Below are 17,046 nucleotides of genomic sequence, written 5' to 3'. Positions count from 1 at the left end.
ATTTAACGATATAACATTTATCTTAGTGGTCCATGATTACATATGAACAATCATTTTCCACTACGTTATTCTAATAAATTCGCCGGCTAAAAGTTTTGTGACATCAATGTCAGACTTTAGTGAGGTTTGTTAATAATGGTCATTTCCGTTGGCAGAGTAGAAAATTTAACAGCATGAAGATTTCGAACGGTACAAATTGGACTACAAGGCAATAACATAGATCCGAAATCCCTTCGATGCTACATATCGTAACTGATATTATTGCTAAATCACCATTCAAAATTTTAACGTACCTAAAGTCTACTCCACAACTAAATATCACACAAAAACTATGAAAACAAAAGTTCATTGACAAAGTGTATTTTCTACTTATTAATGGGTTCTTCCTGAAAAACTCATTACTTCCGCTATTACACTCTTTTGCATAAATTACATAGAAACCTTTGTTTTATTTTCTGAAAAATTCTATATATTTTTCTCTTTACTGATGCTCATATACTTCTAATTGTTACCTTTATCTTTCCATCTATTTCTAGAAAGAAGTATAATGTTTTCTTGAGTTTTAGATGTGAAGATACCAGCAATAACTTTACATATAAACTATTAAGCCAAATAAAACAGAGAAAGAGATGAAAGCATACCTGTAAAACTTCAGTTTGCACTATAATATAACTTGTTTTGAAGCTTTCAGCGATCGTCTCCACTCTCTAGTGAACACTAGGGTTTGGGAAAAAAAGGGGGGAAATGAATATATGTGTGAGGTGTCTCATGAGTTAACATATTGGATTTAATATCCAAATAAAATTGGGTTAATTATGGAATTGGTCATCAAAATATCAGATTAATTAATATTTTTAAGATACATACAAATTGGTCACCAAAATTGATTTAAGAAGATTGGGTTAAACATAAATGAATGAACATAAGCGAACATAACCGAACGAACATAAACGAACATAACCGAATGAACATAACCGAACGTTCACGAACGTAAATGAACGAACGAGACCTATGTTCATGTTCGTTCATTTAATTAAACGAACACAAAATCTTGTTCATGTTCGTTCATTTAATAAATAAACACACATAAACGAACTTCCCGCCGCACGGTTCATGAACGGTTCGCTGAACGTTCAGTTCATTTACAGGCCTAGGCAACTCCAACAGCCAAAGCAGGGTTTTAGTTAGGGGGATAACTTAGCGAAGTTGAGTAATGTTCGACTCATATTTGTGAAAAAATTTATTGTTTAACTCGACTCGTTATTCATTAAAATTTTACTCTACTAGTGCTCTTTAAGAAAATTTATAACTCGACTTGTTGCTCGTTAAACTTGTTAAATTCATTGCTCACCTTATTGCTCGTTAAGCTCATTTAATTTAACCAAAAGAAATCTCAAAAGAGTATCAAACAAATTCAAAATCTAAACACCAAAACAACAATCTATAAATACATTAAAATAATAATTAGGATGATTTTTGGGTGTAATAAAATAATAATTATTAATTAATGATTTAATATTTTTGATTATTTATTCTAAAATTAATCAATTAATAATTTATCATCTTTTTTTATTATCTATTAGTAAATTAATAATTTTTTGAATGAAATAATTTTTTAAGATAACTACTAAACTGTTATAAAAAATTTAACAAGTTGCTTGCGAACTTATCGAGTCGAGTTGATTTTGCTCGACTCAGCTCGTTAAAGTCTCGAGTCGAGTCGAATTCGAGTTGCTCACGAGCAGCTCAACTCATTAAACACCCCAAGTTTTGGTGCATCCTTCCAGGCAACCAGCATTCTCTATAACAATGTTCTCAAGCTACTCTATTGTTCACCATACTAGAGCCAAACAAGAGGTACGGAGGAAGCATATTAACCAAAGAAAAAACATTAATCGAAGGGAAACAATATTCAACTCGAATATGAATTATCCATGCTTTGAGCAATCCTCAACCATTGAAACTCAAAACAAAATAACATTCAAATTCTCGTGTTTAAAATTCTCGTGCTAAACACGAGGTTGAAGGCACAAGTCACTCTTTTAAGAGTTCAACTTAAAAAGGGAGGCTTATTTTGTTGCTGATTACATTACTCGCTACATTTGAATTGTTTGTTTCTTTCCAATCCATAAATTAAATCAACCCTGCTTTTTACCAGTCACGCCTGCAACCACCTGCACAATGGAAGCAAGCACATCCGTGTATTAAAAGCAAAAAAAAAAAAGACAGAACACTGGTATAACTAAGGCTAGAAATTGTCATCTGGGAGTACTCATATCTCCTCTTAGCATAAGCAAGTCTTTGGATGATAAACTAAAAAGAATTTTTAAGAGCATACAAATGATGTTAAGTAGCTGGTCTAGCTCATAGGCGTGGCAACCTCCAACAAGCAAATTTTGCCAGTTTATTATTTTCTCAAAGAGATGCAACAAGAGAAAGAAGCACAAGACGGGTAATAAAAGAGTAAAATAAGCCTGACCTCATCCTATATGCAAAGAACTACAATAACCAAATTTAAGCCGTGGTTATTATTGTCTTTTCTCCATGATACCAATCACTTCTTATAACTATTTGAGTAAGGCATATCTCTTTAGTGCCAGCTAGAATGAGGTGTTCTCAGTTGTACAAGGGTGTCAATGACAAAACCCTGACTAAAACCATTGTCATTACTTATTCAAATTATCCACCATTCAAAAATAGTCTTAAAAACCTGCAGCCAGGGATGAGAAGTTTCCATGCCAAAGAAAATATTACCCTCCCAAACTAGGATCACAGTTAATAATACCCTTCTATGACACACTGGAAAACAATCTCAAAATTTCTTAAAAAAATTGTAAAGACTTCAAAAAGGATCCATATTGCTAAGTGCTAAACTTACATTTTTTAATGCAGGCTGAGAGACTTGCTTTGACGATTCAAAGGAATCTAGAATGGGCCTTACAACAGCTGGTAGGAAGAGACCTGCATATTTTCTTAGAGAATCGTGAGCAAAGAGGGGGTGCTGCAATCTCCATGGTCTACACAAGTTACAGAAACAAGTGGAAATTCAAACGCTAACTTAATACTAATAGAACAAAGACAAAGGAATGATGTCACATAATATTATTTCTCTCTTCATATAGATTCAGGCTAGCAACTCTAAAAACGTCCAAGTCTCGACTATTGCTTCCCCAGAAACCACCTTTAGAATTACCACCATTCTTTTGATTATGAGACATTATTACTTCAATCACATTGGTATCAAACATAGAATATACCCACTTCATACATCATTTCGGATTTAGAATCCTGTCTCATTGACATCTACGTACAGACCATGCAATGGATCATAACTTACAATCTGAGTTTCAGAAATTCCAGCAGAGTTTGCTATGTCATCTTCAAAAGGTCGTAAATTTATAGGAAAAAATAATACATTGTCCAAAACATTTCCTGAAAAAGAAATATGAAGAATTTAAATCTGATTCATCTTCAGCTACACCAGGGATTGTGACCAGATAATAACCAACTACCCATCAATAATGAAACCGAAAATTGAAAGAATCCACCGTAATAAATTTCAGCTAATTAAAAACTGGATTAAAAGCCTAGACAATCAGAAGAAGAAGAAAAAAAACCAAAAAACCCTAAGTTTTCCTCTAATTCAAATACTTGATAACCGAACAAAAAAACATTAGGGATCAATAATCAAAGACAGACAAAGAATAATAAAAAGGGTGATTGATTAGATTAAAGAAAGGAAGAAAATTCACCAAAACCAGCGATAGCGCAAGAAGCGGCGACAACTGGCTCTTGCACCACGAACATTTTCAACTTCTCCATCACCGGCATCTCTAACCGATTTTTTCCCTGCTTTCACTGAATTCTTCTGTGAATGTTCTACGATGAATGCAGCAGATAAATCCAGACGATCCCCCTCTTTTATGAAATTAAAATCGGGAAATTTCGGTACGGAAAGAAATCGAATATGATTTTTTTTTATATATTTATTTCCATAAAAGGCCCCTAATAGCTTCTGAAAGACGTTCAATCCAAAGTTAGTCGGGCTGGAATTTTCAGTGTTTAAGGAGGGTAAAAATAGGGTCCGAATGTGTACCCAAAAAAAAAAAAAAATAGGGTCCGAATATTTGCACGTGTTCAATTAGGGTCCGATGTGTCATTTACCTTAATTAGTAAAGATAAAAGGTTCATGAGTAAATTTTATATTTATCTATGATAATAAGATTGTGTAAAATGTTTTAATTTTTTAAATTGATAAATATTGAAATTATATAAAATTTAGATATATATGTAATACAATGTCAATATAATTTTAATAATTTGTAAAAAGATTGAATTAAATTAAATCACTATATATAGTTGAATACTGAAATTTAGGGTATCATATATAAATAATCCCCCTAATTTTTAGAATATTTTCATTTTGATCACCTAACTTTTAAAATTTGCAATATAATAATCCAACTCTCAGTTCATTTTCAGTAAAGTCTATGTCATTATCTCCTGTTAATTTTTGCTAACGTAACACTTAACTCCGTTAAGTCCCATCATCTTCTTCTTCTCAAGTCGTGCCATCGCCGTTCACCCTACCTCCGGTCAGCGATGGCTCACACCGTCATCACCATCTCCCGATCACACCCTGGCCCTTTATTCATACTCATTGTTGAACAGTTGAATGAGTGATTTGTGATTATTTCGAAAATTGAGCTGCATATTGTACACTGAGTATATGTTCGACACAATTTTCGTATGGATTATATAGATAAATATATTAGATACAATTTTGACCCGGGACAGTTTCACCCAATATATCTACAACAGCAATCGCATCATTAATGGACCCGAAACACACTACACAAAACAAAGAAACACAAAAGAGAGAAAAACAACTACAGCATACATACAACATGCAGGGCCTAAAATCAAGTCGAAAAGAACTCGACATACTCATGGAAAGCAGATATTATCCTAGTAGCCAACCATTCTTCTGTCACTAAACAATTTTTAGTGACATCTAGGGGATTAGATGAACTCTCTGGTCGTCTAGAAAGGTAGCATCCACCCCACGGTCCATCCCAACAGCAAACCAGCTCCAGCAAGACCGAGTCCCAATGCAATAGCAACAGCATACTTGGTTATGTCCGGGCTAGACCGGCCACGCTTCCCTCGTCTCTCTTTTCCATTCTTTTGCCGGCCCTTCCGCATTTTCTGGCTTTTGTAGGGTGTCCACGGAAGGACTAGAGGCTGCTCCTTATTCTTGATCTGGACATGAAGGGCTTCCAGCTGCAGGATTTGGAACCATTGTTTATAGGCAAAGAGTTGCGAGGCTTGTTTGAAGACAAGCCTGATAACATGTTCCTTCTCTGCATAGGCTTGCTTTGCTGCTTTCTCAGCTTCCCTTGCTCGTGTTTGGGAGTGACAAAGTGCTTCTAGCAGCTGTGCCTTGGTAGGATCGGACTCCGTAACTTGATCTAAGATATCCTTTTCGGTTGTACTCGTACTATAAGAATGCAGTAAAAAAAGTTCAACAGACAGAGATAAATAGATGTACCTTCAATTATTGATTGTCTAGAAATGTAAAGCAAACGATGCTCATCTAAGAAGCCATTTTGGACTTTTTTTTCCCTATCCATTCAGAGAATTAATCAAGGGATCGAATGAAATGAATACCTGGACGATGTATTGGAAGCACATTGCATCTTCCCTTCTCCAATTGAAGACATCTGTGTTTCGTGTTTTCTTATAGAATCAGGAGACATCTGTGCATTAATGGTGGAACTGCGATTAAGGACAGTTTGGGGCTTCCAAGCCAAAGATATTTCACAGCTGTCGAATGAACCAGAACATGTAGGTGAGCACTTCCTTACATTCACATTCCGAGGTAGGGGGAGATCACAATTCTCGATAAAATCCAATGACTTTTGTGCAACCAAGGAGGCCAGCTCGTCTTTATCTGTCGTGCGCCACCATGGCTCGGCCTTCTCATGGCCAGACCAAGGAGACTCTGGTTCATAACAGAAGTCGTTTGTTTTCATGGAAGCATGGCATTCGGCAGATTCCATATCCAAAAATTCCCAGTTCTCCGTTGTCTGCGTTGAATCAAGAGAAATATCATGTGAATCCTGCTGATGAACTTTACTTACTTTGGAGGGGAGTTTATTTCAGCTTTCAAGCTTTCCACTTCATCCTCCAAGGCATTCAACTGATCATCTGTTAAACTTAACCCCATTCTGGGACCATAGCTAGGCTGCAGCTGAAGCCACCACCTCGTATCAGGTGGTAGATTGGAATAGGAAGGGTTCCTGTTGAGAGGCATGGAATCTGTTTCAGTGTGATGATTCGTATCTGTTGCACCGGTGGGGCTTGAATCGGCCTGTTTAGTGGAAGACGATGATTGGCAGCAAGCTAACTTGGGAGCTCTTTTGGCATCTTCTTGGACAAAGAAACGATTAGCTGTTCGTTGCCAGACAGCCCTTGCTTCAGCTGCTGCCATTACTCACCTTCCCTGCTACACATTTAGCTGTTGAAAATAACTACTTGTTAGAAATTATATTATTAAGCTGTTCTCACCTTCTGCTTCGGCAAAATCAGTGATTTACAAAATCACCAGCCAACTAAACACGCTCAAGACCTTAAAGCTTAAAGCTCGATCAATGATTACTAAACAAACACCAGAAGGCCCAAAGTTCTTGTCCCCGAAAGAACTACACAAAAGTTCATCCACCATACAGACTTCGCAATCTGAACAAATTGGCGAACTTGAAACAGAGAAGTGAAAGGGGAACTGGCAAATTCAAAGCAAGATCCCAAAACAAATTGAAAACACAAGAACCATATATCTAGAAAAAAGAAGCAAGGCAATACAACTTGTCGTAAATGATCTATTTGGAAGCAAAATCCAGAATAAGAGTTGATGAAACATCAAAAGTAGATTTAACCCCACTATCATTCATGAGATCACCCAAAACACAAAAACAAAAGATAGCGGGTCAAAAGATTGCATAAAGATGCAATGTAAATTCCAAACTCCCAACTAATACCCCCACACCAATGAACTCCATGTACAAAAACCGTCATCAGATCGGAAAGTTAGAATAAAAAAAAACATAATTCAAGAAGGGCAACCACAAAAGTCTTACATAGAAAATAAGATTAACGGTGCACGCAACAAGGTTGAATAATACAGCATAATTCAACAAACAAAACATACCCAATAAGGAAAAAAAGAAAAAAAAAGTAAATAAGAGAAAGAACACAAACCCAGAAAGAAGAAAGATTGAAAAGAGATGGGTAAGTGGCAACTGCATAGATCTAGTTCAGAAGTAACAGAAATGGATCTTGGCCAAAAGAGAAGCTGAAAAAAACCGCTTGATTTCAATGGATAAGAAGGATACAAGAGCAATACAGGACAAGACAATCTTGTAGAATTTTTTTTGGGTTATTTTGTCGGGCTCTATCAGTCTGTAAGGGTGCGAGCCGAGTCGAGTTCGAGTATTACTGAGCTTGATTCGATTCGAAAATTTTGAAATGAAGTTCGACTAGACTTGAAAACTCGCGAGCTTAAAATTTTCAAGCTCGATTCGAACTCGAAATCCTAAACTGAAGCTCGTGAGCAGCTCGAAAAGGCTCGAAATGAAAAAAAATTATTAAACTTAACTCGATTGAAGCATCAAACTCAAACTCGAACATGAACCTTAAATACAAGAAATCTTACTGTATTTTTTTTATAAAAAATCAATACATAAATATTAATATTATTAATAATTTATTTATAAAAAAATAAAATCTTAATATATTATATTTTCGAGCTGCTCACGAGCTTTTCGAGTCGAATATCGAGTAGCTCGTTTCGGCTAGTTAAGAACTCGAGTCGAGCTCGAGTCGAGTCCATTCGATCCGAATATTTATCGAACTTTGATCGAATCAATCTCGAGTAACTCACGATCTGTCTCGTCTCATTTACAGCCCTAATCAATCTATTGTTTTCGGTTTATTAGAATATTAAGTACCTGTCTGGTTTTCTGCGCAAACTTGTTTTCCTCTTACGAGGAGTGTGAGATTAAACGACATCGTTTCCCATCCAGACATTAACGTGTCACTTCAGTAGAGTCTTGACAGTTGATCGTGTTACACGTGGGAGTTGATTACGATATCACGTAGAGGGAGTTGGCAGTGGGTCCCAATCAAAAGATTAGATCTCGTATCTTGATAATATTCAGGGTAACATTAATATGAAGAAACTTAAATATTCATTTATTATGAAATGTCATTACAGAAAATTAAAGTTTTATAAGTAAGATTAAAAAATTAGACATACTTTCTGAAGATAATATAACAAAAAATTAAGAAATATGATTTATAATTTATTTTTTGAAAATTTCCCATCAAACGTACTTGGAAGCACACCAGAAAAAACCAGCAGCAATTAATGGTTTCATTGTAATAAATAGGGTTAATTATATAATAAGTGTCTAAATTATACTACTTTTTTCAAATAGGTACTCAAACTTTTTTTTGAATCATCTATGTGCCTAACGCTACAAATGTTATCACTTTAGGTGTTTGGACCGTAACAACTGCTAAAGAACACGTGTCATGTTCTGATAATTTAAAAAGTTTTATTTAAAATTAAAAAAATTAAAATTGTATTTATAAAAAACACAAAAAATTCGAAACACTTTCAAGAAGCCCTAAAACTTTTAAAAACCTTCATTTCATTCCCTAAACTGATAAACTCACTTCGACCGCTGTCCTTTGTCATCGACGAAGCTCCACCCGACCTCACCTCCACCCGACGATCAATAACCCTATGAAATCACGACCAATCGACGTGTGTACCAAGACGAACCATACGCTGCAAATCATCACCCATGTGATCTCGGCAACCAATCTGTGGCAAGTATAACGACGTATGACTAGGAAGATGGCATGAACTACGTGAGTGACGATGGTTGTGACCGGCAAGAACAACGTCGATTGGTTAGGATTAGGGATTTAGGATATTTAGTGATTTGATTTTTTTGTAATTTGAGAGAAATTAAGATTTTTTTTATAAATATAATAATATTTTTAATTTTTTAAAATTATTAGAAACGAAACATGTGTCACTTAATAGCAATTACAACTCAGACACTTAAAGTGATAATATTTGTAACATTAAACATCTGAATGATTCAAAAAATAGATTCGAGCTACTATTTAAAAAAAATATAATTTGAACACTTATTTTATAATTAAACTTAATAAATACCAAGAATATTTAAAACGGGAAAAAAAACGTAGACATAAGTAGACGGTTTTGAAGTAAACAATGGTACTGCCCACTGGTTTTCAAGGTTTCTAAACTTATTACATGTGTACGATTTACGAAATGGCCATGATTAAAATTTAAAATTAAGGGGTGATTTGAGAATGTTAATTATTATTGGCTTAGAGTTATATTTAAAATATAAAATTATTCCAAAACAACTTATTTTCAATAATAAATTCACGTTGAATCGTTATTATCGACTCAAATTAAGAAATTGAAAAAAATAATACTTTTTAAGTGAAAAAGATTACATTCCTAAACGAAGCTGGTAACGCAAAGCTATATTGGTTTGTTATTGTTCCTGCCAAAAGCTTGAAATCGAATGTAATTCTAATAAAGTCTAATTTCAACAACATAATTCAAATGGTCTTTGTTCTTTTTTCATAAAGAGTAATATTTTGATACCATAAACTAAATCTAAAAATTATATAATTCTGATTACTTGTTTGAATTCTAAAATTTAAAATACAAAATCTAAAACCGAATCTAAAAATCTTTAAATCCTAAATTCTAAATAAAGACGCAAGACGTTAAACCAGACATGTCTGTGTACACAAGCCTATATACTTTACTGTTATATATACTATCTAGATTTAGAGTTTTAGATTTTATACTTTAAAATTTAGAATTTAAGGTCAACGTTTTGAGCTCTCATGGAACTCTTCTGAGTATATAAATATCATCACATTGAAATAGTTCCTCGTGTTCAAGTACATTTACAAGAACCAGACTTTTTTTTTCCACATATATGTATATACTGCAAAAGCACAACAAAATCCATTCAAGGTATCAAATGAATTTGAGAAAACCCAAAGCCGAGCTTCCACAGAGAAAACAGGGTGGGACATATACAACACCGAAACCTAGAAAGCTTTCGGCTCTCCTTCTTTCTCGTTCGCAGTATAAAAATCAGTGGAAGAGAGATTGGATATCATTTGCAGACAGTTTTTTCTTTCTCTTTCCCTGATGATTCTGGTTTTCATTGGCCAGAGTTCAATACTGGTGTGAGCAAAATGACGGTGATGCCAAGTGCAGGATATCAAAGGAAACGAGCTCATAATATCAAATTTACTATTCTGAAAGAACACAGGACAAACTTCGAGCTTGCATTATGAACAAATTTCTTGGAATATACAACTCTTTTCACCTCAACATCTTTTGGACTCGGATAAATTTCATTTTAGTTCCATTGTCCCATGCCGTTAATCATTGAGTTGAACCAGTTTTACAGACCCATCTCCACCACATGAAAGAAAACCATGTGACACAACTTGGATATCAGTAATAGCAGCCTGTGACAATTAAGCAAACTATTGCATCAGCGCAAATTCAAATCTTGCATTAAAAAAAAACTCTTTTAACATTAGAAAAAAATCTGTCAATAAACGTGAGAAAATTGGATATGAAGATTCAAACATGGCTATAATAACAAATAATTACCCGCACAACACCACCAAAACCACGAGAACTTGGTTGCAAAAAGGTGTGCCTTTCATGCAATTTTGACCAATGATGAACCAGTCTGGCTGCTTTGGCATCCCAAAGTTTAACATCTCCATCTTTGCTTCCCGTTAAGAATAAGCTGGTATGTGGGATGGTGGATATTTTGGTGATACTACCTTCACTCGTACCATTTGATAAAATATTAGATTACATTAAAATCAAATCATGCATAAGAAGCTCTTACTTGGGGACAATAAGAAAAGTGTGTACCTAAGTGAGCCTTTGGTATGTACCAAAGCATCCCACCGTGATTCTGGTCCTGTTGTTGTTTACTGTTTCCTGCCTTCATGTTTGCATTAGAAGAGGAGTTGACGCTTGTTTCAACATCATGATGCCTATGCCTTTTAGTCTTCCCAGTAGCTATGAATCTGAAGTCATGAAGCCCAACATCACCATTTTTACCACCAGTTACTATTAGGGGAGAAACAGAACCACTTCCGATGTCATTGTCGAACACTGCAATGGAGCGGGCATCACCTGCAAAATGGAGAAGCAATAGATAGCTATCATAATAGATTGAAGTGATCAAGTAAATGCAAAAAGCACTCGGGTAGTAAACTAATTAGGACTAAACAATCAGTACAATTAAAACAATGTAATTACTATGCTGAGTACGAAACAATCAATATAATCAGTTTGAATACAAAATAAAAAAGCAGAGGTTATAACAATGTAGCACATTTATAATTATAAGTTACTACGCTGAACTGTCAGAATCAGAGTTAAATCAAATCAGAACTAAAAACTCTGCTCATGGAATTATAGTAAGACAGTCTTTTTGTGAGCTTCATGGAACTACTTTCATACGGGAGATCATGAAGGGGGGAACTAACCTTCATGGCAAACAACGGAAGCTCGAGAGGTTGCAGATGGAGCCAACGTATCCCATATAACCACGTTAACACCATTGGAACTACATCCAGCAGCAGCTATGATTGATCCACTTGAAGTAACATAAGTGACATCCCTGCAACAGAGAATATAACTTATAGATCACAACTAATGTAGAAGCCCACAGAAGGAGAACAGTATAAGATAATATTAAAAAGATGAAATATTTAAGAACATAAAGTGACAATATCGGGGAAACAAAATAGGAAGTTCAGAGTAGGAACTCAGGACTCAGCAAAATCACAAAGGGCCAGATAGTACAATCCTTGGATGGTGATAAATTAATCTCTCACACATACGCATGTTTCATTTCTGAAATACATGTTAAAGTAGGGACCGACAATGCTTCTTTAATCATTTAAAAGCAGAATACATACGATGCATAGTTATTAAAGCAGAGAGATGATTCTGTTGGACGGATATTGCTTCTGCCTCCCACCTCTAGCTGCCACGTGCAAACAGTTCCATCAAGTGCAGCAGTAACAAATCTGTGTCCATAATGGTCAAACTGCAAAGCTGATATTGAGGCAAGAGCATAAGGTGGAGCAACATTTGCAGCAGGCAACACTCCATAAGTTGCTGTTGCTTTATCCTTCCCGAACTGCAAGTATAAAATGATCCATAAGCTAAATGCCTTAAAAATTGACAAGAGATGGAAAATGAAGATTCAAGGAATGCAGTTTGACGGATGACTAACACACAAGTCCCATCTTACTAGCTCCATTTCTAATGCATTCAGAGAAAGTGTCTTAAAAAGGAAAAATGATTTCTGTACTGGATCTTTACCCACATATATTAAAAAAAATAACAAATAACTCATTTTCAACGAAATAAGACTGATAAAATTTCCAAGACAAGAAACTCATGATGAAACTAAATCATGTCCAAAGAAAAGGTTATGAATACTGTATGCAATGCACTCTTAGAAACATTGTAATTTTGCTGTCAAAGTTTCATACCTCCCATAAGTAAATGTGTGTGTTGATGGAACCAACCAAGAATAAAGGCCTTGAGGGGTGACTAGAGAAACACCTGGTACTGATGTTTTCGACAGTGGCTGGCAGATCAATAAACTCCTCAAAATCCTCCGGCGTCTCCCACCCTAAGCCAGATGCTCCAATACCAGCATAACCTGGAATGTCAAACGCTCCACCACCTGCCAAGTGTTTCCCTAGTCTAGAAAAAGTATCCACACCAATGGTTGCCCCTCCCAATCCCAGGTGGGCCCCTTTCTTGTTACCAAGACCAACACCAGGAGATACACAAGCTGGAACAGGGGTTGATTCACAACCAGCCCAACCATCGTGTGGCCAGTCAGCACCGGACCAGATATAATCTGATTGGTCCTTGGAAGCTATACCATCTTCCCAGTTAAAAAATATTATGCCCTGAACCAGATAGAATTTAACGGTAAGGATTCTTCACATGGACACATGCAAGTAATGTATCATCATAAGACGAGAAAAACTGTTTTCCAACAGTGAGTAGCATCACAATGATATGAGTGCATGGTCATCTTTCAGGCATAAATGGCCTAGAAGCCAAGGTGAAGAAAAAATCTTAACAGTTAAGGTCTTCCACAGAAGGATTACACAACAGGGAGCACAATGGAAAATCGGCTGGTTCCAAACTCTCATTTTCACTTTGTAGAAACAATGGATATCAGAAATTCTACCATTTCAATACATGTAGTCTAAATGGGTATGTGTACCTATGTTTAACAGCAAGTAAAACATGGATATCACACACTTCACTAAATTTCTAACTAAAAGATGTACCGTACCTTGCAGTTGAATCCTCTAGTAAATATTCTAATAAGAGCTTTTCAAGATTAAAAAATCACATCTAATGATAATGGAAAACAGCACTGGAACATGTGAGCTAACCTTTCTGTTGCTAGCTACTGCAGCTTGCCTTTGATTAATGGAGTTGACGCATAATGCCTGAGGAAAACACAGTATTTAATTGTAATGAGAACTGCAATTTTAAGATCCAGAAACACATTCTACTCAATCTGCAGTAAGGAAAAATAAATTAATTACCTCTAGAAGCTCCCCATTTCTCTTATAAATTTCTTTAGGGTCTTGGAAAGGTGTGACCTCCTTTTCCGTTCTTGTCCCTTTTTGCAAGGAACTTAGAGAAGTATGTCCGTTCTGAAATACACTCCTAGAAGGTGATCCGGCTTCACCACCAGAAGAGCCATTGCTTACTTTGCCTTCACGATTGGGGGAGTCCTCACTTTCATGCTCCTCCCTAACGTCTTTGTATAATTCACCCCATCCTTTGCGAGGCTTAAAATTAAAATAACTTGACCAATTTACTTTCTCTAATGAAAAACTTTCCAATATCATAGTAGGATCAGCACACATATTCCATAAGATATCAGAAGCAGAAAGTTGACTTTTTCTGTTTGGTATATGTTCAGCCTGACTCACATGCTCATGTGGAGTCCTAGGAGACAATCTATATTCCTCCAACCACCTAAGAGTAGGAGGGTCAAATCCATTATCTACTTTTTGCTGCAAGAATAACCCAAGTTGTTTCACATGGTAAGAAGAAATATGTTCAAGGGCAATTTTCAGTAACTTAGCTAATACCCATGATGCTGACCTAATGTTCTCTCTTAATCTTATGTTCTTGCTATCTGATCCAAAATCCAACGAACAAGGATCACAAGAAAGTTTACCAAGGGAAAAACCAGAAGAATAACTTTCATCAAAAATGGCTAATGAATTCAGCTTATGTTTCATGAATCTGGACATATGTTGCCACAAAAGAGCTCCAATAATATGCCATCTCTCGTCCTCTGGAATCAAATTCAATAGCTCTATCCCAACTTCTTTGTCCTCAGCACATCTATCAACCTCAACACCACCTATTAAACATCAGTCACTGTATCCTGAACCTGGTTTAATATTTCCTTCAGAGCCAACACATCAACTTCATAAGGAGTATGCCCATTAGTAAGGGAAATTATGAAGGGTTGCATCATCAAAACTAAACCTTCAGAATTTTTCTTAAGCCAAGCAGATGCAAAATTTGCATAATATTCATACAAATCAAGAAGCTTATGAAGTTTTGGGTTCATAACCTCTTCGAAGGTGCTAGAGAAAATCCTCATAGCAGCTCTTAAACTCCACAATGATTGTTTGACCCCTTGGAAATAACACACCCAGGTATCTCCCCAATTGGATGTACTTTCATGGGATACACAATTTTCTATATAAAATAATTTTGATGGGGACCAACTTATGCTGCAGGCAGCAATAAATGTGAAAACAAAAAGGAGATATCCTCAATCAACTTCATAAGTGGCTTGTGGAAAATAGGATACCAAAATGTATTGTCAACCATATGATTCTCATGTTGGGAGTGTTCATGAAACAACCCATGTAATATATCATAACCAAGGAACCATAAGCCATTGTTGCACAATGATACAAAAATCTGAAAAAGGACAAATATAAACAATCATACATAAACATTAAACCAAATAAGAAACACTCATAGCCAGGTTGAAATTACAGCATACCATATTAATTAGGTGGGATGAAACCAATGAGAACTTATGCTCAAACTGTGCAAGCCCTGTGCTCAACTTATGCTGAAAATTTTCAAGTAACTTATCATATTGATTCTCATAATCCTCAGAACACGTGTTCACTCTAACAGATGGCCAACTAGGATGCTCCCACATCAACTTTGAGATGTATTGGAGGGCCAAATCAAATTTAGCATGCAACTCAATATTAGAAGCAACATCAACCAGAAGCCAAGGAGATGAATCACCAATAAAAGGTTTCAAAACTCCCAGTGAAATTTTAGAACATGCAAAATCTGATATATCCTCTCGATCCATATCCCCCAGCATACTCAGGAAGATGAAACGCACTCCAAGGCTTCAAGCTTAAAACAAGGAAGTAGGAAAAATATCAATTATGTTTTCTCATCCATAAAAGAAAAAAAATAAACACCCTACTTTCTATTTGATATTGTCATCTTATCCCAACTAAGCAAACCAAACTTACAGGAAGCCCACATCTGTTCAAGGAAGTAGCAGTCATAAAAAGATGCCCAGCTAGCAAGAATTCCAGCGTTCTTCTCCCCTGCAGCATTTCTTAGGCTAGTTCTGTTTGCTAGTGTGAGGCAATAGAGACCTATATTGGGGTCCATCAAAGCACATGACAGGATGAAAGAGTGGATGAACCAATAACAGAATCCACTTGTAAACCAAGCATTGCCAGGAAAGATCGACAATGATTTCCCAATTCCCACTGCAAACCAAGAGTCTTCAAAGTCAAGGCATTTGAAAGTTTGTAAAGTAAACCATGGAGAAGTATCCACGACATTTTTGCAAGAACAATATGAAAATTCAACAGTTCATTTATAAGCACCTCTAGAAGGCTTGCAAGCCAATAGTCATTCCTCTCAACTGCAGAAGGAAGCATAAACTTAGTAATCAAGTGATGCTCTAATGGTCCACCTCGCCCCTCAATAAGCCTACATATTATCAGTGCTAGCTGCTCATCCCAAGGTCATTGCACAAACAGTAACTGCAGAAGAAGTATCACCTCCAAGCAGAAAAAAAGCAATAGCCATCTCCAGTTGATGTCTCCCCATCAAGACATAAGCATTTTTCAATGCTACGACTGTATTTTTCTCCTCCTATATCAATAACCAAATTGGATACAGCACAAAATTGAGGCACATATATTTTCTACCAAACTATTCTTATATATTCCAACAAACTAAATCATGAAAATCAACAGCAAAAATAGGCAAAATACCTGAAAATTGCGTGAAAGAAATCCAACCAATGGTTTATCCTTCTCATCCTTGCTAATTTTAAATAGACCAGCCAAAACCTGGAGTCTATTTAATGCTACATACAGCAGTGTACAATCCTTGGGATCTTTCTTCTTAAGATATTGCATTCTAGCCAGCTTCTCCATCTACAGTAGATGAACAGCATCAGTACCAGCTAAAGCACATTCTCCCTTTTTTGGAGGGCAGGGGGGAATGCAAAATATTATGTATTCTAATGATGAACACTGTTCAATGTAATTTAACCAAATGCAACCCAGACCTTTTTCAGGTATTTCACTTAGCTTTCTACCAAGAGGATCTTTTGGCATGACTAGCAATTCGCTCAACTTGTGATTTTTACATAAATCGCGGGTGATAAACACAGTCTTGATGCATTAAATTTGGCATACATGCTAGCAATTATCACAAATCTGATCTCACTAGCAAATAACTGCATCAGTTCCTTACAGCCCCGTCCCCTCCCTTTCCCTTTTTTAAAACTGTTAAGTGGAATTCGTGCCACAGTAAAGCATAAT

General features: G+C 35.9%; 3 protein-coding genes and 1 pseudogene across 4 annotated transcripts; all 4 read right to left on the bottom strand.

Annotated features, from left to right (window-relative positions):
* Positions 1-1,924: 1,924 nt before the first annotated feature.
* On the bottom strand, positions 1,925-3,991 carry LOC120158521. Its single transcript, XM_039169342.1, has 3 exons — positions 3,753-3,991; positions 2,879-2,961; positions 1,925-2,174 (listed from the first exon to the last, which is right to left on the bottom strand). The coding sequence occupies exons 1-3, from the start codon at positions 3,829-3,831 to the stop codon at positions 2,139-2,141; spliced, it is 198 nt and encodes a 65-aa protein (XP_039025273.1). The 5' UTR covers positions 3,832-3,991; the 3' UTR covers positions 1,925-2,138.
* Positions 3,992-4,785: 794 nt separating this feature from the next.
* Positions 4,786-6,161, bottom strand: LOC120158520. The gene is made up of 2 exons (XM_039169341.1): positions 5,671-6,161; positions 4,786-5,500 (listed from the first exon to the last, which is right to left on the bottom strand). Exons 1-2 carry the CDS (start codon positions 6,060-6,062, stop codon positions 5,044-5,046), a joined length of 849 nt encoding a protein of 282 aa, XP_039025272.1. The 5' UTR covers positions 6,063-6,161; the 3' UTR covers positions 4,786-5,043.
* On the bottom strand, positions 6,110-7,429 carry LOC120158519. 2 transcript variants are annotated; one of them, XM_039169340.1, is made up of 2 exons: positions 7,211-7,429; positions 6,110-6,520 (listed from the first exon to the last, which is right to left on the bottom strand). In XM_039169340.1, exon 2 carries the CDS (start codon positions 6,491-6,493, stop codon positions 6,140-6,142), a length of 354 nt encoding a protein of 117 aa, XP_039025271.1. In that variant the 5' UTR covers positions 6,494-6,520; positions 7,211-7,429; the 3' UTR covers positions 6,110-6,139. The 2 variants fall into 2 exon arrangements, with proteins under 2 accessions (XP_039025271.1, XP_039025270.1); XM_039169339.1 differs by having other exon boundaries at positions 7,261-7,429.
* Positions 7,430-10,483: 3,054 nt separating this feature from the next.
* Positions 10,484-16,684, bottom strand: LOC120158500 (annotated as a pseudogene).
* Positions 16,685-17,046: the final 362 nt, after the last annotated feature.

The sequence above is a fragment of the Hibiscus syriacus genome, unplaced genomic scaffold (genome assembly GCF_006381635.1).
Source record: "Hibiscus syriacus cultivar Baekdansim isolate YM2019G1 unplaced genomic scaffold, ASM638163v2 tig00111318_pilon, whole genome shotgun sequence".
NCBI classification, from domain to species: Eukaryota; Viridiplantae; Streptophyta; class Magnoliopsida; order Malvales; family Malvaceae; genus Hibiscus; species Hibiscus syriacus.
The sequence above is the reverse complement of the archived record's forward strand: the minus strand, read 5'-3'. Positions and strand labels throughout refer to the sequence as shown.